Here is a 25,561-nt window from a genome sequence, read left to right as displayed (position 1 = left end):
AAGATACTGTCCTCCATTTTAAATGGGCAAGGCACGTGGCAAAGGATGGGGAACTGGACGTGATGGTAATGGTGCATGCAGAGGCCGAGGACAAGGCCGTGGGCAAGCCAAAATTGTGCCACAACAAACACCCACATCTTCTCGCCTGACCTTCATGTCCCAATTTCTAGGGTACCGCAGCACACCAATATTGAACCCAGAGCAGTGTCAAAAGGTTGTTGGTTGGATAGCGGAAAATGCTTCCAGTCACTTATCCACCACCACCACCACCCTGTCTTCCACACGGTCAAGTCTCAGTAGCCGTGAGTCTGGACCACATATTCCTCACCCTGATCCTCCTTCCTCCCACCATGCCGAGTGCCCAGAGACAACTGATCCCACACTTGGACACTCTGAAGAGCTGTTCACTTTTCCATTTATAGATTCGGGCCTCTCGCCCAGTCCACTTGAAGCGGGGCAAGAGGAGATCGCATGTAGCGATGCCCAAATATTTGAGCAGCCACAGTCACAAGAAGGCGACGGTGGCAAAGTGTCACAAGAGGTGGACGATGATGAGACACAATTGCCAGAAAGTCAGGAGGAGGACCAGGGTGCAGAAGTGGAAGACGAGGTGGTGGATGATATAGTAACTGACCCAACCTGGCAGGAGGACATGCAGAGCGAGGACAGCAGCACACAGGGAGAGGGAGGCAGAGCACCCCAACAGGCAGGAAGAAGCAGTGTGCTGGCCTCAGACAGAAGGCAGGCAACCATTCCCCATAACACCAACACGAAGGAAGTTGCCAGTACAACTGTTAGGTCTTCCCGAGTCTGGTTGTTTTTTAAAGACTCTGCCGATAACCCCAAAAAGGCCATTTGCACCACCTGCCAGGCCAGCATCAGCAGGGGTGGCAAAAAGACTAGCCTGACCACCACCAGCATGATCAGGCACATGGCAGCAAAGCACCCGACTTTGTGGGCCGAACCCCAATGTCCAGAAACAGTGTCTGCGGGTGGCACCATTGCTTCTTCCGCTGTTGTGCATGCAAGCCAATCCCCTGTTCATGGTGCATTCGAAGACGCCTCCTGCCCTGCACCTGTCGTTGCACACTCTCAAGTAGCAGCATCAGGAAGCATGTCCATGTCCTTGTCCCAGCGCAGCGTTCAGTTGTCCATACCCCAGTCCTTGGAACGCAAGCGCAAATATGCAGGCAACGCCCCACAGGCCACACTACTAAATTCTCACGTTTCACGACTGCTTTTGCTCGAAATGTTGCCTTTTAGGTTCGTGGAGACGGAAGTATTCCGCAACCTGATGGCAGCGGCCGTCCCTCGGTACTCGGTCCCCAGCTGCCACTATTTCTCCTGGTGTGCCGTCCCCGCATTACACAAACACGTGTCCTAAAACATTAGCCGTGCTCTCAACAACGCAGTTACCGGTAAAGTCCACCTAACCACGGACACGTGGACAAGTGCTTGTGGGCAGGGATGGTACATCTCGCTGACGGCACACTGGGTTAATATAGTGGAAGCCGGGACACAGTCGGACCTTGGGATGGAACACGTTCTCCCGACGCCAAGGATTGCGGGCCCTAGGTCAATCAGGATTGCCCCCACGGTCTACAGCTCCTGCACCTCATCCTCCTCAGCCTCCGCCTTCTTTTCAGCCTCCATCTCCGAAATGACCACATCAGTCACAAGCTGGAAGCACTGCAGCACTGCCTAAGCCAAGCAGCAACAGGCTGTGCTGAAGCTAATATGCTTAGCTGAAAAACCGCACAATGCTGAAGAGACAGCTCTGAAAGAGCAGGCAGATCTGTGGCTCACTCCGCTGAACCTACAGCCAGGCATGGTCGTGTGTGACAATGGCCGGAACCTGGTGGCGGCTCTGAGGTGAGGCGAGCTCACACTCGTACCATGCCTGGCACATGTTCTTAACCTCGTGGTTCAGCGGTTTCTCAAATTCTACACGAAGCTGCCGGATCTGCTTGTTAAAGTACGCCGCCTGTGTGCCCATTTTAGAAAGTCAGCTACAGCTTCCACCGCCCTTGCAGTGTTTCAGCAGAGTTTGCAGCTTCCGGCTCACAGACTGGTGTGTGATGACCCCACGCGTTGGAACTCTACACTTCAGATGTTGGGAAGGATTTGTGAGCAGAAGAGGACAGTTGTTGAGTACCAGCATCAACAGGGCCGTCAGTATTCAGTTCAGACTCCACACATAAGACCTCAGGAGTGGACATGGATGTCAGACATATGTACCATCCTCCAAAACTTTGAGGACTCCACCAAGATGGTGAGCGGCGATGACGCCATAATTAGCGTCACCATCCCGCTTCTCTGTCTTCTGAAACACTCTCTGCTCACAATCAAAGAGGATGCATTGCAGGTGGAGCACAATGAGATGGAGCAAGGAACCATACAGGGTGATTACACACAGCCAAGCCTCATCTCATCCCAACGAGGATTGGGTGACAATGAGGAAGAGGATGAGGAGGAAGGACAGGAGCTAGTTTCATGCACTATAGACGGTACTACCTGCATAGCTGTCATACCATCTGTTCAGTGTGGATGGCCAGAGGACAGAGAGGAGAAGGAGGAGGACAGCATGGTCAGTCATCCTCTTGGTGAGGACACGGAAGTCTTGCCTGTTAGTAGTCTGGCACGCATGGCTGAGTTTATGTTACGCTGCTTTCCCATGACCCTCGCTTTCTCAAAATTTTGGGTGACAGTCATTACTGGTTGGTGACACTTCTAGACTCACGCTACAAGGAGAACTTTATATCTCTTATTCCTGAGGCGGACAGGTCTACAAAAATGGGGCAGTACCAGAAGGCCCTTGTTGCAGAACTATTAAAAAAATTCCCCTCTGAAAACGCTGGCGTCACAGGGCACACTTCGTTGGACAACCAAGGAGTACAGGCAAGAGAGACACAACTTCAATCCAGCAGAGGCAGGGGAACACTGTCAAAGTTCTAGGAGAGTTTTCTCAGACTCTCCCATCGCACAAGCCCTGAGGCGCGGGGTACTCTCACAAGGAGTGCAAAGTTTGGGAAGGTGCTGAGGGAGTACTTTGCCGACCGTACCAACGTCCTCCGTGATTCCTCTGTGCCTTATAATTATTGGGCATCCAAGCTGGACACGTGGAATGAATTGGCTCTCTATACCTTGGAGGTCCTGGCCTGCCCTGTCGCCAGCGTTTTATCAGAGCGGGTTTTTAGTGACGCTGGTGGAATTATAACTGATCAGCGCATCCGCCTGTCAACTGAAAATGCTGACAGGCTGACTCTTATAAAAATGAACAAGGGCTGGATTGGGCCAGACTTCTCAACACCACCGAATGATAGCAGCGTAGCATAAACTCAAATCCAGTGTCTTTTCTTGGGAGGTGTATTCCCATGCACCTTTTCACACTCACACATGGGTATACGCTTCCTGATTTTGTCGATTTGCTCTTGTCCTCCTCCTTCTCCTCATCCTCCACCACCATATCACCAGGGTGATCGTGGTCCGTGATGCAACACCCACATAATTTTTTTAAAGGGTGTTTATGATGCCCGTGAAAATTTTTTTTTATACAGTATATTCATGTATACCCCCAAGGGGTAAATGTTTGTCAGCCCATACACTTAGTGCATGGGCATTACAATCATAGGAGGCCCGCTCCTTTCTAATGGGAACATTTTTTTATGAGGCCCTCCTCCACATCTCTTCCAAGGGGCATTGAAGTGCCTCCAAATTTTTGGCAGCCCTTGCCTTCACTGCATAGGCCAACACTATGGGAGACTCTCTCCTTTCTAATGGGAATTTGTCGTTACTGTTGCCCTGCTCTGTGTGTCTTTAAATTCTTAGTGGGGTTTTTCCTAAAATTGGTCAGCCATTGGACTCACTGCATACCCTATAACTGTATAGCAGACCCTCTCCTTTCTAATGGGAACATGTCGTACCTTGTTACTGTGGCCCTGCTCTGTGTGTCTTTAAATTCTTAGTGGGGTTTTTCCTAAAATTGGTCAGACGTTGGACTCACTGCATACCCTATAACTGTATAGCAGACCCTCTCCTTTCTAATGGGAACATGACGTACCTTGTTACTGTGGCCCTGCTCCGTGTGTCTTTAAATTCTTAGTGGGTTTTTCCTAAAATTGGTCAGCCGGTGGACTCACTGCATACCCTATAACTGTATAGCAGACCCTCTCCTTTCTAATGGGAACATGTCGTACCTTGTTACTGTGGCCCTGCTCTATGTGTCTTTAAATTCTTAGTGGGGTTTTTCCCAAATTTTTCCAGCCCTTGCAGTCACAGCATGGACATTACCTTACCACTATAGGAGACCCGCTCCTTTATAATGGGAACATTTTTTTTACTGAGACCCTCCTCTATGTCTCTTCAAAGGGGTATTGGGTTGGGTCCAAATTTTTGGCAGCCCTTGCAGTCACTGGATACGCAATAACAGTATAGGAGACCCACTTGTTAATAATGGGAACAACAAAGCATAGCCGGCTGATGGCTCTCTAACAATAGCTATGGCCGACTGCAGACCTTTTAAGAATAGAAAGGGCAGTCTGATGTCCCTATAAAAATAGGCTTTATGACTTTCAGAGTCCCTCCATCATAAATAAAAAAGGATGTGTCTGATGATGTGTCACACACCACATTGCCAGATAAGGTTGTAAAATGTTAAAATGACATTTCCCGGTGAATGCATTTGTCTTAAAAAATAACGTAAAAAAAACAAAACAATAGGATCTTTCTTTAGTATAAAAAACAGAGTCACCAATTTAACCTCAATGTAATCACATTGTTCAGCTCATGCACCTCCTCCTCCATCTCCGAAGTGATCACATCAGTCACAAGCTGACAGCGCTGCAGCACTGCCTTGGCCAAGCGGCAACAGGCTGTGCTGAAGATAACATGCTTAATGCTTAATTGACAAACCGCCCAGCGCTGCAGAGTTGTTGAAAGCTGTAACACAGCAGCCTGATCTGTGGCTCTCACCGCTGAACATACAGCCAGGCATGGTCGTGTGTGACAATGGGCGGAACCTGGTGATGGAGAAATGACAGCCAGGGTTGATACGGTTTCCCCTCTATGCCAGCCCTTTCACCGAGCTAAAGAATATGGCTGTGGTGAAATACAACTCCCACTGAGAAGCTGTTTCAGATTGAAAAACATTGTGCCCACCAAAGGATTTGATTCTGAGTAGTGTTGAGCCACCCCCGTAGTGTTCGAGTTCGGTTCGGTTCGTCGAACACCCGTGTGTTCGCCGAACTGTTCGTCGAACTGTTCGTCGAACACCTTCGAACACCGTTAAAACCAATGGCAGGCAAACAAAAACACATAGAAACACATAGAAAACACCTTCAAAGGTGTCCAAAAGCTGACAAACTGCTCAGAAGACACAACTAACACATGGAAAAGTGACAAGTACATATAGTCATGCAAAAAGAAAAGAGGTGGAGGAGTAAAAGGAGGGGGAGACACAGATATAGGCATGTCATACCCTTCTAAAATCCAAAAAGTGAGAAGCCGACACGTTCAGTCCGCTCCTGCCCGTGCCACCTCCGCGTCGCCGGGTTTGTGCCAGAGCAGCGGTGAACCCTGACTGCCAGCCCCCCTCTCCCAATACTGGTGCCTGTCCGCTGGTGGGTCGAGCGAGCCCCCCTAAGCTTTTTAATTTAAATTGTCTCTCTAATTTGAATGAATACACTTTAAATCCATTTACAAGGATCTATTGGAGGGCAAGTCTCATGCCAGCAGCCGCGTAATTCCAGCTCCAGTAGCGTCCACTAAAGCTGCTGCAGTTAAAAAGCTTTTATAAGGATCGAGCTCGGCTGTCCACCGCAAGGCATCCTACTGCCAGTCCCAGCCCCTATGCCTTGGGGTGCCTCCTGATGCTCTTCACTGAGTATCCCGTGGTCCCGAAGCATTTCCTTTGAAAAAATTAAGTGTCCAAACTACAGGTGGTGTAGCTTGCTTAACAGCCGGGATGATCCGCTGACTAGCAGACACTGCTACTAGGCACAAAGTATTTCCTGGGCTAGATGCAGTTAAAAATTTGTAATTAGATACTCTCGTTGGATGCTGAGAAAGCATTCCATAGAGTCTCCTGGCACACCATATATGATTCTCTTAAAAAGCTTGGGGTAGGGGTCTAGGGGACCCTTTTATAGCCAAAATCACGGCCCTGTATCGCAATACGTCACCTAGGCTGAAGATAAATGGAACTGTAGCACCCTGAGGGCTCGGTTGCTACAGAGGTATTGCACCTCACCCAGAGGTGTGATATCTCACTCTCAGGTAAGGATGTAGTTTGGATCAGGACCCGACACCTGCATGCATTACACCACATTGCCGTGGGGCAGGGCGACCAATATGCCCCTGAGATGGGCACGACAGTCCCTGTCCCTGGCTGGAGTGGGGGGAGGGAACACTGAGGAAGGGGAACCCTGTAGTGCAGGAGCAGGGAGGAAGCAGTTCCTGGGTGCATTGAGAAGGGAGTATAAAAGGTGGGCACCATCTTAGTTCAGTGCAGAGAAGTCTGAGCAGAAGTGGCAGGGAGCAGGGGCTCTGCATGAGCTCTGCTCCGGAGGCGGGCCTAGTAACAGAGGCCCAGGCCTGGAAGAGGGAGAAGGAAGGAAGAGGAGCGGAGAAGGCTCCAGGAACGAGGAACGAAGGGATCCCAGGGGTGCGGACGGGCGAGTCGCCACCGCACGCCCGAGTCCACCTGCGTGGAGGGGTCAGGCCAAAGGAGGAGACCGGTCCCCGAAACTAGTGGAGGTAGGAAACGACCCTCAGCTAGAAACAGGAGGCTGTGACATTTTATGTGGCGCAGCCCCTCGCTACACCCGCTCGGAAGGCACCACATAGGGTCAGGGAAACTGGCGCCAAGTTTACCAAGAGGAGGCCCGAGGCAGCCGGACAGAAGGGTTGGTAAGAAAGGCCAGACAAAGGACACAAAAAGGGGGTCCTGTGAAGCGCTCCAAAGTTATCTGGGAGTTGTCTGAGCCCCTCACCTGGTGAGCACAGTACGACGTGGGCAGCCGTTACCTGCAGACGTGGTCTGGATAATAAGAACTGTGAGTAAAGGCCCTGGACTGCATCACTGACTCCGTGTCGTTACTGCTGCTGCCCTGCACCATCACCCCCATCCTCCGCATACACTGCCCTGAGGCTATACTCCTCCCGTGGGGAGTTATGCTATGCTCTGCTGCACCCACAACACCAGCCTCAGCGGTCTGCCCTGGAGCGGCGGCTCACTCTGACCGCAATCCACGGGTGGCGTAGTCGGACATTTAAACATCAAAACCACATAAATAGTTCCGCCACTGGTTTGACCGCCCTGAGCCACGGAACCGGGTCGCCGCCACGGAGACTACAACCACCAGCATCCACCAAAAAGGGTCCGGCTCCGGGTGTCCCAAGGCCCAGGGGGCGCGTCAGAACATTTTCATCACCTTTCACAATCACCAATGGGACAAGGCAGGGATGTTCTCTGTCCCCTCTCTTATACATCCTAGTGACGGAGCACCTGCTCTCATCAATTCGCCATAACCCCAATATTAGGTGGATTGAGGTGGGAGGCACCGAGTACAAGAGTACAAGAGGCACGAGTGCTCTCTATTTGCTGATGATGTCCTAGTATATATCACTCAATCACATATATCCATCCATGCTGTTATGGCTGAAATAGATCACTTTGTTACATGGTCAAATTTTAAAATCAATGCAGCGAAGTCTGAGGCCCTCGATGTCTACCTCCCCAAATCCATATAGGATTCCATCCAGTCCAACTTTCCCTTTGCCTGGCCCTCACAGGGTATCAAATACTTAGGAATTCCTATTCATAGAGACCTCTCCCATCTATGTTATCTTAATTTTGGGCCCTTTATTGAACAACTCCATACAGACCACGGTTGGCAAGTTAGAACTGTAAGATTCACTACGTGAACCACTGGTGTTTTGTGGAAAAGCACATGTACACTGTGTTCCAAATTATTATGCAAAAAGTGTTTAGGAGTGATAAGGGAAGAATTTGTTTGTTTGTCAGTTAAACTCAATGATGGTGATGTGTGTCAGGGCTCTTTATATCACTGTAAGCAATTGCAGACACCTGTGCTAATTAGTTTGGCAGGTGTGTCCAATGAAAGGCAAGACTACTTAAGAAGGCTGTCTCACATTATTAAGCAGCCTACATTTTCTGCCAAAATGGGAAAGAAAAAGGATGTGTCGGCTGCTGAGAAGCAACAAATTGTGGAGTGTTTAGGTCAAGGCATGACTACAATCAACATTGTGCGATGATCAGGATGAAGTGTCTTGGCAATCAAGAAGTATGTAGCTGATTCACAGTACACACGTGTGCGTGCTGATAAGGGCAAATTGAGGACTCTTTCCTACAGGCAATTACGTCAGGTTGAAAGAGCAGCGGCAAAAAAGCCTTGTCATAGCAGCAGACAAGTTTTTGAAGCTGCTGGTGCCTCCAACATCCCCCGAACAACAAGATGCAGGGTCCTTCAGAGGTTTGCAGCTGTGCATACGCCATCCTGTCGACCTCCTCTATCCACTTCACACAAGCAGAAACGGCTCCAGTGGGCCAAACATTACATGAAGACTGATTTCAAAACTGTTTTGTTCACGGATGAGTGCCGTGCAGCGCTCGATGGTCCAGATGGATGGAGTGGAGGATGGCTGGTTGATGGACACCCCACGCAAACACGGCTACAGCGCCAACAAGGAGGAGGTGGAGTAATGTTTTGGGCTGGAATCATGGGGAGAGAGATTGTCGGCCCCTTTAGGATCCCTGAAGGCGCTAAAGATGAACTCCATAATGTATGTGGATTTTCTCAAACAGCACGTCCTGCCATGGTTCAAGAAGAAGAACCGTGTATTTCACAGCAAGATCATTTTTTTGCATGATAATGCACCATCTCATGCTGCACATAAAACATCTGCATCTCTGGCTGATATGGGCATAAAAGGGGACAAACTTATGGTGTGACCCCCATGCTCCCCTGACCTCTACCCCATTCAGAACCTTTGGAGCATCATTAAAAGGAGTGTCTATGATGGCGGGAGGCAGTTCACATCTAAGCAACAGCTCTGGGAGGGTATTCTGTCCTCATGCAAAACAATTGAAGCGGAAACCATCCAAAACCTGACAAATTCAATGGACGAGAGAGTTCAGAAGCTCCTTTCAAACAAGGGGTCCTATGTGAAAATGTAACATCACCTAGAATAAAGTTTTGAGTTGAAAACTGTTTGATTTCAGTTTCTAACAACCTGCTAATGCTTATAATTTCAAAAATGACCATTTTTTTGGTCTTTATTAAAATGAAAAGGTTGATCGAAAAGTTTGGGGGATCTAAGAGTGTGGCAACCCAGTAGTCATGATTACTTCGAATTCTGACAATATGAGGGTCATGCTGCAGGTAGTGCAGCAAGAAGGCACTTATGTGTCTTGCGCATCTCGGAGCCCCAAAATTATTTTCCGGGCTAGATGCAGCTAAAAATTATTATTAATTTTAAATCTGGTGAAGCTTATTATAGATGGCCTAATAGAATCAGTGCTGCACACTGCTACAAAGCCCAAATTATTTTCCAGCCAAGATACAGATAAACATGATTAGTAATTTGAAAGCTTAAAACGGTTGGAAGGGTGATTTTAACCAATCATCAAGCTTTTACTCTCCCCAGGATGACACAGGGGTAGAAAAGTCATTTCGGATCCATGATTTGTTCATCTTTATGAACGTGAGTCTGTCTACATTATCAGTGGAGAGCCGCGTGCGCTTATCTGTCAGCACACCACCAGCAGCGCTGAACACACGTTCAGACAGAACGCTGGCTGCGGGGCATGACAAGATCTCCAAGGCGTAAGTGGCTAGCTCCGGCCATTTATTCAGATTGGAAGCCCAAAAAGAGCAAGGGTCCAGTGACACAGTCATGGCTTCAATGTTTACTTGGAGATACTCCTGTACCATCGTCTCTAGGCGTTGACTATGTGTCAGACTTCTTGTCTCCTGTGGCCTTGCAAAGGATGGGCTAAAAAAGTGGTGAAATGATTCCGCAAAATTGATGTTACCAGCAGATACTGTGGTTCTGTTACGGTTTGAGTGCTGAACACTTGACGGTCCCACGGTTGGCAAGTTGGAACTGTGAGATTCACTACGTGCACCACTGGTATTTTGTGGAAAAGCACATGTAAGATTCTGCAACAGTCTCTGCTGATACTCCTGCATGCGTGCATCCCTTTCTATGGCAGGAATAATTTCTGCAAATTTACTTTTGTACCGGGGATCTAACAGTGTGGCAACCCAGTAGTCAGGATTATTTCTAATTCTCACAATTCGAGGGTCATGTTGCAGGTAGTGCAGCAAGAAGGCACTCATGTGTGTTGCGCATCCAGGAGCACCAAGTCCCTGTTGTGTTGGTGGCGAGGTAACAATCATGCTTCCTTCCTCTGTCCTCTCCCCCCAACCTCGCACAACAGAAATGTGATCAAGGTCTCACTCATCTGATGAGTCTTCCATCAGTTCGTCCTCCACTTCTTCCTGGGCTCCTGCACCTTCCTCACTAGTTTGGCTGCTACCATGCGCCCTGGTAAAACCATCTCCCCCACCCTCACATGCCTGCCGCCTTGGTGCTGCCGACCGTCTGGACCTTGCAGATTTTAGCCCTTCCGCATACAACTCCTCCTCCTCTACTTCCTCCACCTCCTCTTGTGCCACCACCTGACTCCGAATTCTGTTTAACATGTGCTCCAGCATGTAAATCACCGGAATAGTCATGCTGATAATGGCATCGTCAGCACTAAACATCTTCGTCGCCATTTCAAAACTGTGCAGAAGGGTGCATAGGTCCCTGATCTGAGACCACTCCTCCAGCGTGATTTGCCCCACCTCTGGATCTCGTTGACCCAGGCTATACGTCAGAACGTATTGCACCAGGGCTTGTCGGTGCTGCCACAGTCGCTGCAACATGTGCAGAGTTGAATTCCACCGGGTAGGCACATCGCATTTTAGCCGGTGAAGTGGCAGGCCCAACGACTTCTGTAGAGATGTAATTCGCTGAGCTGCGGGATGCGAACGGCGGAAGTGAGCACACAGCGACCGTGCCCTCTGTAGAAGGCCATCTAGTCTGGGATAGTGGGCTAAAAATTGCTGGACAACCAGGTTCAACACGTGAGCCGTACAAGGCACGTGTGTGACATTGCCCCGGCGAAGGGCCGCACCCAGGTTTGCAGCATTGTCGCACACGGCCTTCCCTGGTTTCAGGTCCAGTGGAGACAACCATTCATGAAATTGGTTCTCCAGAGCTGACCACAACTCCTCAGCTGTGTGACTCACATTTCCCAGACATTTCAATGTAAAAACCGCCTGATGACGTTGAGCCCTACTGCCAGCATAGTAAGGAGGTGTGCAGGATCCCTTCTGCGCAGTTAGAAAGCTTGTGGCGTGACCAGACAGGCTTTGGGTGCAGGTGGAAGACCGAGAGGAGGTTGAGGAGGCAGAAGCAGTGGAGGAACTTTGACATAAAGAGGATTGACGCACAACTCGTGGGGACGGCAAGACTTGGACAGCAGCCCCTTGTCCTGCTGTCACCATAGTTACCCAGTGCCCAGTCAGCGACATGTAACGCCCCTGTCCATGCCTACTCGTCCAAGTGTCTGTGGTGAAATGCACCCTGTCACACACAGAGTTTCTCAAAGAAGCGGTGATGTTGTGTGCGACATGCTGGTGGAGCGCAGGCACACCTTTCTTTGAGAAGTAGTGCCGACTGGGCATCTGGTACTGGGGCACTGCGACGGACATAAGGTCTCGAAAATCCTCTGTGTCCACCAGGCGGAAAGGCAGCATTTCTGTAGCCAAGAGCTTGCAGATGGTGAAATTCAACCTCTTAGCTTTCTCATGGCTAGGAGGAAATGGTCTTTTACTTGTCCACATCTGAGGGACCGAGGGCTGGCTATTGTGCTTAGACGGGGTTGATAAGGGTGTCCCCGGCAAACTGCCGGTCTGTGAGGAAGATGCAGGCGGACATGTTAGATTGCCTTGATCCAAAGGTGGTGCTATCGATGTCGGACAGCGCTCAACACCAGCTGGTGTTACCACCTCCAAAGAAAATGATGACCTGCCAATCACGCTGGCTGTTGCGGGTAAAGAGGTGGCAGGTCTGCGCCCCAAAACAGGTGTGACTGCTGTCCCCCCAGTCACAGAGGATGAAGAGGCCGCGGATGCACAAGATATGGCAGACGGTGGTTGGCCCGGCCGGCTAGGCCACATTGTAGCACACTGAGCTTCCCACTGCAACTTATGCTTCATGTCCATGTGCCGGTTCATGCATGAAGTACTCAAACTATGTATTTTTTGGCCTCTACTTAGCTTTTGCTGACAAATGTTACAGATAACACGAGTTGGGTCATCTTTATCGATCTGAAAAAATGCCCAGGCTATGCAAGGCTTAGCACCCATGCGACCTGAAGAGCCACCACGACTTGTGGTGAGAGGCAGAGATGTGTTTGAGGATGCAGTTGTTGACGTGCTTCGAGTACTACGTCTCTGTCCAGGAAGGCGCAACCTGACCTCGTCGTCACTAGCATCTTCCTCCACCTCCTCTGCTGACCTCATCTCTTGACTGACTGTGGGTTGACAGTAAGTGGGATCTCCAACCTCATCATCATCACCCTGTGCGTTATCACACCCGTCGTCCTCAGAGCCAACCTGTTCCTGCCCTGACAAAAAACTAAAGTTGTCGCTCCAATCAGGTATTTGAGTCTTATCATCGTCTTCCTCATTGTCTCCACCAACAGGAGTAACAGTTTGGGAATGAGGGTCTACATTATGGTCAGAACCTTCTGCGTCTGGTCCTGGATCCGACTCATAAAGATTCTGGGCATCAGTGCAGATCATTTCCTCGTCTGGATTCACAGAAGCGCTGGAGTCGACCTCTGATTCCCAGGCTATAGTATGAGTAAACAGCTCTGCAGACTCAACCATCTGTTCTACCTCATACTCAGACGGGCAGCTGGAGATTTGGGAGCTGTGAGGAAGCAAGTGCGATTGGGGTGACACCTTTGAGGACTGGAGTATTTGTGATGTTGAAGTTGATGTGGAGGAGAGCCCACTTAAAGGAGCACTTGATATCCGTTGAAGCACCTGCTGTTTTTGTGCCTCATCTGGAATTTGTAGCGATTGGCGTGGCCGTAAGAAAGGGATCTTATCACATTGTCCGCTAAAAGAAGTAGACATTTTAGTTTGGCTGGAAGATGGTCTTTCTTCTGCAGATGTTACTGTTGCTTTAACACCTACCCCACGGACACAACCTTTTTTCCCCTTCCCAACACGCCTATTCCCCTTTCCACCAGCAGCAGGCCTTTTTCCACTCATTTTGGTGGTTAACTAATTCACAACTCTGGAGTTGTTTGCACAAAAAAACAATGGATGGGAACCAAGCAGAGCTGAGTGTCCAAACTGTGGTATTAGGCTAAAACTATTGGCTGGGTTAGATGCAGAAAAAAATTATATTCAATTTGCAACCTGATGGAGGTCAGTATGTATGGACTAATAGAACAAGTCCCACACACAGCTAGAAGCCCAAATATTTTTTCAGAGGTAGATGCAGAAAAATTTTTTATTCAGTTTGCAACCTGATGGAGGTCTGTATAGATGGATTAATAGAACAAGTCCCACACACAGCTACAAGCCCAATATTTTTTCAGAGGTAGATGCAGAAAAAATATATATTCAGTTTGCAACCTGATGAAGGTCAGTATAGATGGACTAATAGAGAAAGTCCCACACACTGCTAGAAGGCCAAATATTTTTTCAGAGCTAGATGCAGACAAAAAATTATTTTGAATTTGCAACCTGATGGAGGTCAGTATAGGTGGACTAATAGAACAAGTCCCACACACTGCTAGAAGGCCAAATATTTTTTCAGAGCTAGATGCAGAAAAAAAATATATTCAGTTTGCAACCTGATGGAGGTCTGTATAGATGGATTAATAGAACAAGTCCCACACACAGCTAGAAGCCCAAATATTTTTTCAGAGGTAGATGCAGTTAAAAATTATTTTTAATTTGCAACCTGATGGAGGTCAGTATAGATGGACTAATAGAGCAAGTCCCACACACTGCTAGAAGGCCAAATATTTTTTCAGAGCTAGATGCAGATAAAAATTATTTTTAATTTGCAACCTGATGGAGGTCAGTATAGATGGACTAATAGAGAAAGTCCCACACACTGCTAGAAGGCCAAATATTTTTTCAGAGCTAGATGCAGATAAAAATTATATTCAATTTGCAACCTGATGGAGGTCAGTATAGATGGACTAATAGAACAAGTCCCACACACAGCTAGAAGCCCAAATATTTTTTCAGAGGTACTGTAGATGCAGATAAAAATTATTTTTAATTTGCAACCTGATGGAGGTCAGTATAGATGGACTAATACAACAAGTCCCACACACAGCTAGAAGCCCAATACTTTTTCAGAGGTAGATGCTGAAAAAAATATATTCAGTTTGCAACCTGATGGAGGTCAGTATAGATGGAGTAATAGAACAAGTCCCACACACAGCTAGAAGCCCAAATATTTTTTCAGAGGTAGATGCAGATAAAAATTATTTTTAATTTGCAACCTGATGGAGGTCAGTATAGATGGACTAATAGAGAAAGTCCCACACATTGCTAGAAGGCCAAATATTTTTTCAGAGCTAGATGCAGATAAAAATTATATTCAATTTGCAACCTGATGGAGGTCAGTATAGATGGACTAATAGAGAAAGTCCCACACACTGCTAGAAGGCCAAATATTTTTTCAGAGCTAGATGCAGATAAAAATTATATTCAATTTGCAACCTGATGGAGGTCAGTATAGATGGACTAATAGAACAAGTCCCACACACAGCTAGAAGCCCAAATATTTTTTCAGAGGTACTGTAGATGCAGATAAAAATTATTTTTAATTTGCAACCTGATGGAGGTCAGTATAGATGGACTAATAGAGAAAGTCCCACACACTGCTAGAAGGCCAAATATTTTTTCAGAGCTAGATGCAGAAAAAAATTATATTCAGTTTGCAACCTGATGGAGGTCAGTATAGATGGACTAATAGAGAAAGTCCCACACACTGCTAGAAGGCCACATATTTTTTCAGAGGTAGATGCAGAAAAAAATATATTCAGTTTGCAACCTGATGGAGGTCTGTATAGATGGATTAATAGAACAAGTCCCACACACAGCTAGAAGCCCAATATTTTTTCAGAGGTAGATGCAGAAAAAAATATATTCAGTTTGCAACCTGATGGAGGTCAGTATAGATGGACTAATACAACAAGTCCCACACACAGCTAGAAGCCCAATATTTTTTCAGAGGTAGATGCAGAAAAAAATATATTCAGTTTGCAACCTGATGGAGGTCTGTATAGATGGATTAATAGAACAAGTCCCACACACAGCTAGAAGCCCAATATTTTTTCAGAGGTAGATGCAGAAAAAAATATATTCAGTTTGCCACCTGATGGAGGTCAGTATAGATGGACAAATACAACAAGTCCCACACACAGCTAGAAGCCCAATATTTTTTCAGAGGTAGATGCAGAAAAAAATATATTCAGTTTGCAACCTGATGGAGGTCTGTATAGATGGATTAATAGAACAAGTCCCACACACAGCTAGAAGCCCAATATTTTTTCAGAGGTAGATGCAGAAAAAATATATTCAGTTTGCAACCTGATGGAGGTCAGTATAGATGGAGTAATAGAACAAGTCCCACACACAGCTAGAAGCCCAAATATTTTTTCAGAGGTAGATGCAGAAAAAAATTATTTTTAATTTGCAACCTGATGGAGGTCAGTATAGATGGACTAATAGAGAAAGTCCCACACACTGCTAGAAGGCCAAATATTTTTTCAGAGCTAGATGCAGATAAAAATTATATTCAATTTGCAACCTGATGGAGGTCAGTATAGATGGACTAATAGAGAAAGTTCCACACACTGCTAGAAGGCCAAATATTTTTTCAGAGCTAGATGCAGATAAAAATTATATTCAATTTGCAACCTGATGGAGGTCAGTATAGATGGACTAATAGAACAAGTCCCACACACAGCTAGAAGCCCAAATTTTTTTCAGAGGTACTGTAGATGCAGATAAAAATTATTTTTAATTTGCAACCTGATGGAGGTCAGTATAGATGGACTAATAGAGAAAGTCCCACACACTGCTAGAAGGCCAAATATTTTTTCCGAGCTAGATGCAGATAAAAATTATATTCAATTTGCAACCTGATGGAGGTCAGTATAGATGGACTAATAGAGAAAGTCCCACACACTGCTAGAAGGCCAAATATTTTTTCAGAGCTAGATGCAGATAAAAATTATATTCAATTTGCAACCTGATGGAGGTCAGTATAGATGGACTAATAGAACAAGTCCCACACACAGCTAGAAGCCCAAATATTTTTTCAGAGGTACTGTAGATGCAGATAAAAATTATTTTTAATTTGCAACCTGATGGAGGTCAGTATAGATGGACTAATAGAGAAAGTCCCACACACTGCTAGAAGGCCAAATATTTTTTCAGAGGTAGATGCAGAAAAAAATTATATTCAGTTTGCAACCTGATGGAGGTCAGTATAGATGGACTAATAGAGAAAGTCCCACACACTGCTAGAAGGCCACATATTTTTTCAGAGGTAGATGCAGAAAAAAATATATTCAGTTTGCAACCTGATGGAGGTCTGTATAGATGGATTAATAGAACAAGTCCCACACACAGCTAGAAGCCCAATATTTTTTCAGAGGTAGATGCAGAAAAAAATATATTCAGTTTGCAACCTGATGGAGGTCAGTATAGATGGACTAATACAACAAGTCCCACACACAGCTAGAAGCCCAATATTTTTTCAGAGGTAGATGCAGAAAAAAATATATTCAGTTTGCAACCTGATGGAGGTCTGTATAGATGGATTAATAGAACAAGTCCCACACACAGCTAGAAGCCCAATATTTTTTCAGAGGTAGATGCAGAAAAAAATATATTCAGTTTGCAACCTGATGGAGGTCAGTATAGATGGACTAATACAACAAGTCCCACACACAGCTAAAAGCCCAATATTTTTTCAGAGGTAGATGCAGAAAAAAATATATTCAGTTTGCAACCTGATGGAGGTCTGTATAGATGGATTAATAGAACAAGTCCCACACACAGCTAGAAGCCCAATATTTTTTCAGAGGTAGATGCAGAAAAAAATATATTCAGTTTGCAACCTGATGGAGGTCAGTATAGATGGACTAATACAACAAGTCCCACACACAGCTAGAAGCCCAATATTTTTTCAGAGCTAGATGCAGAAAAAAATTACATTCAATTTGCAACCTGATGGAGGTCAGTATAGATGGACTAATAGAATGATGCTATGCCCAAAAGATTTAACTTCACTAGGTGCAGTAAAAAAATTGGTATTCTATACACAGGTGGTATATCTTGCAACACAGATAGGCTACTCCACTGACTAACACACTCTGCAATAGGCCAAAAAGGATTAGCTTTGCTAGATTCAGCCAAATGCTGTGAAAAAAACTTGCACAGCACTGGCACAGACCTGCCTGGCAAAAACTGATAGGAACTGATGTAACCTAGTCCTGAAAAGGACTCCAATTACAATTAGTCTTTACTCCCACAATCTATCTATTTAAGAGCACAGACCTGCCTGATAAAAGTCGTAGGAAATGCTGTAACCTAGTCCTTAAAAGGACTGCAATCACAACTATTTCCTACTCCCAAGCTATCTGTAGATTTGTGCGAAAATTGGCTTGAAATTAACAAGGTATAGCGCACACAGCAACAGCGGTGCCGTCTAACACACAGCTGCAGCAGTGAGAAAATGGTGGCGACGGGGAAAATGGCTGGGTCTTATAGGGCAAGGACATGTGACATACACAGCCAATGACACATGCCCTTGCTTGTGTGAAAAACAGCAGTTCGCTCCGTGTGTGCGCTGCTGATAGGCTGACAGACTGCACCTCCCCACTGCAAATGCGGGAAAGAGAAAAAAAATGGAGATCTTCATTATTCCTGCAGAGATCCATCCCCTGCCCCTCCCCCCACCCCGCTGTACACTCAAACTGCGTATTAACATTAATTTTCATCATTACTGAGAAAAAATCCAGTTATGATTTTGGTGCACGAACAGTTATCGAACATAACCTCGAACAGCCGAATTTTTCTCAAATTGTTCGTGTTCGCCGAACGGCTCGAACACCGCCCAAAACAGCTCGAATTTGAGATTGGCGAACAGTTCGAGTAGAACAACGCTCATCTCTAATTCTGAGGGCTAACCTTTCTCACCCGTTCAAGAGTCCCATAGCAGATGCAAAGTTAGCACTATCATGAACTCTCCTGAGGTAGAAGCCAAGGCACACCAGAGGATTCTCTGGTGGGACCGTCCAACCCTGCTGTGAAGCAGTCCTGGCTAAGAAAAGTGTGTGGGAAGGTTCCCGGACACTCTATGGCTGCTTTTTTACTGAGGAGGAAACACACTCAAACACGGGGAGAACATACAAAGTCCTTGCAGATGTTGTCCTTGCTGGGATTTGAATCCAGGATCCCAGCGCTGCAAGGCTTCAGTGCTAACCACTGATCCAATGTGCTGCCGTTCGTTCACCCTCTAATATCTAACAGGCTGGAGAAACTTGCACCTACTGCCACTCTATCTTCAGCTCCTTTGTGAGAAAATGTATTTGGGCAGCCACTCAGTCTGCCAAATAAAATTCCTGAGAAGGAAATTGGGGATGGCTTCGCTACTGGTACTGGGGGCAGTGCTAATACCATGGCGTCGTACCATAGTTTGCTGGAAATATTCCAGGCTGGTAGGAGGCAAGCAAATTCCCACAGAAAAGTACCAGCAGTAATGTTCAGGCCACATTTCAAGTGCAAGCAGCTTTAGAGGACTTCCTGGGAGAAATGACACGCAGGGTACATATGGTTTCTCTCTATGCCAGTCCTTTCACCGAGCTAAATACAACTCTTAGCAAAAAAAGTTGTGGACTGGCTCCGTACCGTCCCTGGCCACATTCACCTGTCCACGTGTTTGTGGTTAGGCGGTCCTTCCCAGTAAGTGCACTGGGGAGGGCACTGGTAATGTTGTGGGACCCGTGCTTGAGGAAGGCGGAGGCAATACTGGGAAATATAGTGGCGGCTGGGGACCGAGTATGGACACCCGGCCGCCGCCGGCATGAGGTTGTGAAAAGCTTCCGCCTCCACGAGCTTAAAAGGCCATATTTCAAGTGCAAAGAGCTGCCCAGAAATCTGGCAGTTTAGTGTTGCGGCCTGTTTTGGGTGGCTGGCTGCATACTTGCACTTGCATTCCAAGTAACAAAAAACTAAGCAGATGGTGGCCTCTATCATCATCATGGCCTCACTTCGGCACTATGAACTCTCCTGAAGGAAAAGCCAGGGCCCACCGGAGAAGTCTCCGGCTCTCTGGTGAGCCCGTCCAACCCTGCCGGAAAGCAGCCCTGGCTAAGAAAAGTGTGGGGGAAGGTTCCCGGACACTCTATGGCTGCTTTTTTAATGTGGATCGGCCATGCTTATGCATGTTATTTCTCAAACCGCATTACAGATCAGGCCATTGTCCAACTCTGTATTCAAGAAATTAAATGCGCAAAGAAAGATGTGTGTGTGTGTCAAAGCACCACCGAGAAGTGCGAGTTGAGGTTGGACGGGCTTCCATTGCTTCTGCAACAAGCTCAATTACAGGACTTCCTGGGAGAAATGACACGCAGGGTACATATGGTTTCCCTCTATGCCAGTCCTTTCACCGAGCTAAATACAACTCTTAGCGAAAAAAGTTGTGGACTGGCTCCGTACCATCCCTGGCCACATTCACCTGTCCACATGTTTGTGGTTAGGCGGTCCTTCCCAGTAAGTGCACTGGGGAGGGCATGGGTAATGTTGTGGGACCCGTGCTTGTGGAAGGCGGTGGAGATACCGGGAAATATAGTGGCGCTGGAGACCGAGTATGGACACCCGGCCGCCGCCGGCATGAGGTTGTGAAAAGCTTCCGCCTTCACAAGCTTAAAAGGCCATATTTCAAGTGCAAAGAGCTGCCCAGAAATCTGGCAGTTTAGTGTTGCGGCCTGTGGGTGGGTGGGTGGCTGGCTGCATTCTTGCACTTGCATTCCAAGTAACAGAAAACTAAGCAGATGGTGGCCTCCATCATCATCATGGCCTCACCTCGGCACTATGAACTCTCCTGTAGGAGAAGCCAGGGCCCGCCAGAGAAGTCTCCGGTTCTCTGGTGGGCCCGTCCAACCCTGCCGAAAAGCAGCCCTGGCTAAGAAAAGTGTGGGGGAAGGTTCCCGGACACTCTATGGCTGCTTTTTTAATGTGGATCGGCCATGCTTATGCATGTTATTTCTCAAACCGCATTACAGATCAGGCCATTGTCCAACTCTGTATTCAAGAAATTAAATGCGCAAAAAAAGATGTGTGTGTGTGTCAAAGCTCCACCGACAAGTGCGAGTTGATGTTGGACGGGCTGCCATTGCTTATGCAACAAGCTCAATTACAGAACTTCCTGGGAGAAATGACACGCAGGGTAGATACGGTTTCCCTCTATGCCAGTCCTTTCACCGAGCTAAATACAACTCTTAGCGAAAAAAGTTGTGGACTGGCTCCGTACCGTCCCTGGCCAAATTCACCTGTCCACATGTTTGTGGTTAGGCGGTCCTTCCCATTAAGTGCACTGGGGAGGACACGGGTAATGTTGTGGGACCCGTGCTTGTGGAAGGCGGAGGCGATACCGAGAAATATAGCGGTGGCTGGGGACCGAGTATGGACACTCGGCAGCCGCCGGCATGAGGTTGTGAAAAGTTTCCGCCTCCAAGAGCCTAAAAGGCCACATTTCAAGTGCAAGCAGCTGTCAAAAATTTGGCAGTATAGTATTGCAGCCTGTGGGTGGGTGGGTAGCTGCCTGCATACTTGCGCTTGCATTCCAAGGAATGGGGTAGGGACAATTGAATGCTGCAGTGGGACAAGAACGTGGACTGTGATTGTTGCAAGTCTACAACGACAGGTGCATGGCGGGAGGCATCTTCGCATGCGCCAAGGATCACTTATGATGGGCACACTTTTAAGCAGTGACCTGGGAGTCAGAGATGCTTCCAGAGGTCTTCCCCATGCTATTCCCATGTCTTTTCAGCACTGTATGCATGTGTCTGATGATGTGTCACACACCACATGGCCAGATAAGGTTGTAAAATGTTAAAATTACATTTCCTGGTGAATGCATTTGTCTTGGTTGAAAGCAATTCAAAAGTGCAAAAACGCATCAAAAACGCTAAGTGTGAACATAGCCCAAGTTGTGGAGGAGTATTTTTGTTTTTGGCTATTTATTTTGCCTTATATACAAGTCATTACTCTGGAAAGGATGTTCCTTAACATATTTCCCAGGAAAATCCATTTTGGTTTCGTTTTTGTATGTTTTATTGTGAGTCCGTAAAAGTGGCGTAATGCTCTGACAACGTTGCTGACAGCAGTGATCTGGGAGTCAGAAATGCTTCCAGGGGTCTTCCCCATGATGTTCCCATGTCATTTGAGCACTGTTCTCATCGATTTGGGCAATTTTTAGGCCCTCTGCAGACTGCCGGGGGGAGCCGCCTGAAAAATGCTCGAGTTTCCCATACACTTACATTGAGCTCGCTGCTCGGGTCGAGCATCCGAGTATTCCAATTTGCTTGACCCGAGCAATGAGTACCCGAGCATTTTAGCGCTTGCTCATCACTAGCTAACAGGACATATTGATTAAAATGAGGTTTGTCTTGTTTCTGGTTTATGTAGCCAAATCTGTGAGAGGCTCCTAATGGAAACTCCAAAGCAGATGTAAAAACATGAGCATCACAATAATAATGTTGTGGTGTACAGTAGTGTTGAGCGAGTATGTTCTGTTCCGAGTATACTCGGGCCAAGCACCGAGTATTTAAGCTGCTCGGTGATCTGTTTGAATCGCTCCCGTATGCATGATTTGCAACTGTTTGACAGCTTTATTACATGTGAGGAATGTGTAAGAAACAGACATTCCTCACATGTAATAAAACTGTCAAACAGTCGCAAATCATGCACACAGGAGCAATTCAAACAGATCACCGAGCAGCTGTAAATACTCGGAACTCGGCCCGAGCATATTCGGCGAAAGGGTTAATAGAACATACTCGCTCAACACTAGTGTACAGACTTAAAAACAATAGAAACTTTCATTATGTTTGATAAATCAAATAAAATGTATATTTCGAGACAGTAAATTATAAAATGGCATTACCTAAGACATGGGCCACTCTCGAAGGCTGAATAACATTATCCTGTGATCGTCCATCAGTCACCAATAATATCAAATGAGGAGATGAAGGCCTCATTCCTTTAGACACTTGAAACATCTCCTTTAGAACATGTCCAATGCCTCGACCTTAACAGGATACATAGATAATTATGTTACATTTTAAAGTGCTTATAAGGTATTCGGCTACAACTTTATTTCTAAAAGTGGCAGATGAGCTTTAAGGCTGAGTTCACACGATGCATATTTCATGCGTTTCCGCGGCGTTTTTGCAGTTGCGTAAACGCCGCGGAAACGCATGAAAAACGCATGGTAGAAGGGAAGCAATGTTCCCCAATGGAAATCCGCATGTGCTGTGCCCATGATGCGGATTTTTCCGCAGCGTTAACGCTGCGGTCAAAAATCCGCAGCATGTCAATTAATTTTGCGGAAACGCGGCGATTTCGCCGCCATTGACTTGCATTAGAACGCGCCAATTCCGCAAGACAGCATTTGTACTTGCGTTATTGGCGCGTTCTAATATGCGGATGGTACCCGGGTGTGGAGGAGAGGAGAGTCTCATCCACACCCAGGTACCATTAAAAAAGCTGTAAAAAAAGAATAAAATAAAAAATAAATGTATTCTTACCTTCTGTCGGCCCGCGCAGCGCTCCCGCTTGGTTCCCGGCACTTGCAGTGAGTTGTAGGACCTGCGGTGACGTCAGAGTCATGTGACGGGTCACGTGACGCTGACGTCGGCAGGTCTTTCAATTCAAAGTTGCCGGCAGCCGGGAACTTTGTAAAGCAGGACAGCGCGGGCCATCAGAGGTAAGTATATACACTCTCTCGGGTCACACTATATAAATCCATGCTGTTTGCATGGATTTATATAGTGTGACCTAGTTGTCAAGCACTTTCCAGGTGATGCTAAAATCGCCTGGAAAGCGCTTGTCAATCTGCATGCGGAAACGCATGTCAATCTGCATGTGGATCCGCATGTATTCTGCAGGAAAAACGCATGCACAATCTGCATGCGTTTTTTCTGCCAGGGAGATGCAGAAATGATGCAGAAATTTTCTGCTTCATTTCTGCATCGTGTGCACATACCCTAAGTCTGAATCCTTGCATCTAAAATGTATCAGTATGAACCATTTTTGTTGGTGCAAACAAGTGAGGTCTCTGATGACTTGTTAAAAAAATCAGAAGAATAAAATATTTGGCTGCTGTAGGCCGCACTGCTGTCTTTACTGAACAGTGGTAAAAATGTTCTTTATGTAGATCTTACAAATGAATGAAAGGGGTATTCTCATCTCCAAGATGATATCCCAATATGTAGCAAGTGTACTAATATTAATATTGTAATATTGTAAAATTGTAAAGTGCTGCAGAATATGTTGGCGCTATGAAAATTAAAATTATTATTATTATTATATTAGCAAATAGCTCCAAAAGGAAATGTAGCTATGTCGCTTACCCCATATGCAGGGCATTGCAGTAGCTTAGATATCCATGGTTACAACCACTAACAACTAACTAACTCATATAAGTGGTCATAACCATTGGTATATAATCGACTGCAATGCCCTGCACATGGAGTAAGCGACATAGCTAATCAGAACAACTATACTACATTTCTAATTGAGAAAGCAAAAAAGGGTGTGGGAGCTTTATTCCCCAGATTTTTTTATTTTTTTTCCCTCTTCATGTGTTTCCAATGTCTTGATTATTGCTGGTTTGGATTTCACCATTGGTTCGTATGTTCTTGTTTGTGATTGGTTCTTTCAAACTATCATATTTTTCGGACCATAAGATGCACTTTTTTCCCCCCACATTTGGGAGGAAAATGGGGGATGTGTCTTATGTTCCAAATACAGGCTTGCCGGGGAGTTGCTGTGGTGGTGGAGCGGGATAGCAAGGAAGCAGGGTCCCTCCGTCTGTAAGCCGACGGCTGCAGAAGCTGTGCGATGCTGTGGGCCCAGTATCGGCGGTCAGGCAAAGCTTTCCCGGCGGCCGTATGCGCAGACTGGGATTTTGACCCAGCCGAAATCTCAACTGCGCATGCGCTGCCACAGGCGACCATCTTCCTGAAGCCGTGGGCCTTAGGGAATGGCAGCCGAAATCCCATTCTGCGCATGTGCTGGCTCAGGTGGCCATTTTCCTGTACACCACGGCTTCTGGAAGATGGCTGCCAGAAAATTAATGCACTGCGCTCTGCTTCACCAACGACACCAAGCCCAAAGCATCTCACTGCTCCTTCCGCCGTTTGGTTCCTGAGGGAGGGACCCTGCTCCACCACCACCGCAACCCCCTGCTGCTGGGGCACCGCCTTCTCCCACCCAGGGCCCTCTGCAATGCTACACTTCTGCTGGCTTCCTGAGGGACCCTGCCTCCTTTGACCCCTGCTCCACCACGCCCGAGGTAAGAGACTTATTCGGACTGTAACACGGACCCCCATCTTAAAAATATTTTTTCCCATTTTCCAGCTCAAAATTTGAGGTGCATCTTATGGTCTTGTGCGTCTTATAGTCCGAAAACTACAATATTTAATGTGTGCAAATGTGATTTTTTTTATTATGCTATGATTAAGAGAGGTTTACTGTTCGAAAAGCGTGAGTTTTTTATCCCCCTGTATGTTCTTTTGTCATTTTTTAATGGATCTACAATAAAATAACTTTTTTATATTAGCTACGGATGGATGTGTGGAATTTCCTTTTCTCCTGCATACTATATTTCTAATTGGAGGTATTTGCTAATATTATTATTACACCTACTACATATTCAATCAGAGGAAGGTATGTATCCAGCTTCAGGAGTTCCATAAAATCCAAAAACTTTATTATAGCAATTTAAAGGCAGACGCGTTTCAGATCGGGTGGTCCTTAATCATTGAAATGATTAAGGACCACCTGGTCTGAAACGCGTCTGCCTTGAGTAGACCCCTCTTGTGGGTGTGACATTATGCCTTGTGCTTATATGCATTTTAAATTGTTATAATAAAGTTTTGGGATTTTATTGAACTCCTGCAACTGGATACATACCTTCCTCTGATTGATTAGTTATCCTGCGGCTCAGCTGGCTTTCCACGCTCTGGGACTTCCAAGGGTGAGCTGACTTTTTACTTGTTTCTTTTTACCTACTACATATTGGAATAGGATCTGGGAGATGGAAATACCGCTTTAACTACCATTGTGTAAGTCCTAGATAGACTACACAGAGTGAGACATGAAAGCCTTAAAAGTAACTTGTCATCAGCTTCATGCTGCCCGGACCATGGGCA

At 46.5% G+C, this 25,561-nt stretch overlaps 1 protein-coding gene across 1 annotated transcript in view; it reads right to left on the bottom strand.

Annotated features, from left to right (window-relative positions):
* Positions 1-25,561, bottom strand: part of LOC141167259 (uncharacterized) — a 705,047-nt gene that overhangs the window by 575,762 nt on the left and 103,724 nt on the right. Inside the window, exon 23 of the mRNA XM_073654695.1 lies at positions 22,291-22,434. Within this exon, the coding sequence (XP_073510796.1) occupies positions 22,291-22,434 (144 nt within the window). The remainder of the gene's footprint in view (positions 1-22,290; positions 22,435-25,561) is intronic.

The sequence above is a fragment of the Phyllobates terribilis genome, unplaced genomic scaffold (genome assembly GCF_046119375.1).
Source record: "Phyllobates terribilis strain yellow unplaced genomic scaffold, ASM4611937v1 Scaffold_11__3_contigs__length_659146591, whole genome shotgun sequence".
NCBI classification, from domain to species: domain Eukaryota; kingdom Metazoa; phylum Chordata; class Amphibia; order Anura; family Dendrobatidae; genus Phyllobates; species Phyllobates terribilis.
This window is presented reverse-complemented; position numbering and strand designations above follow the sequence as displayed.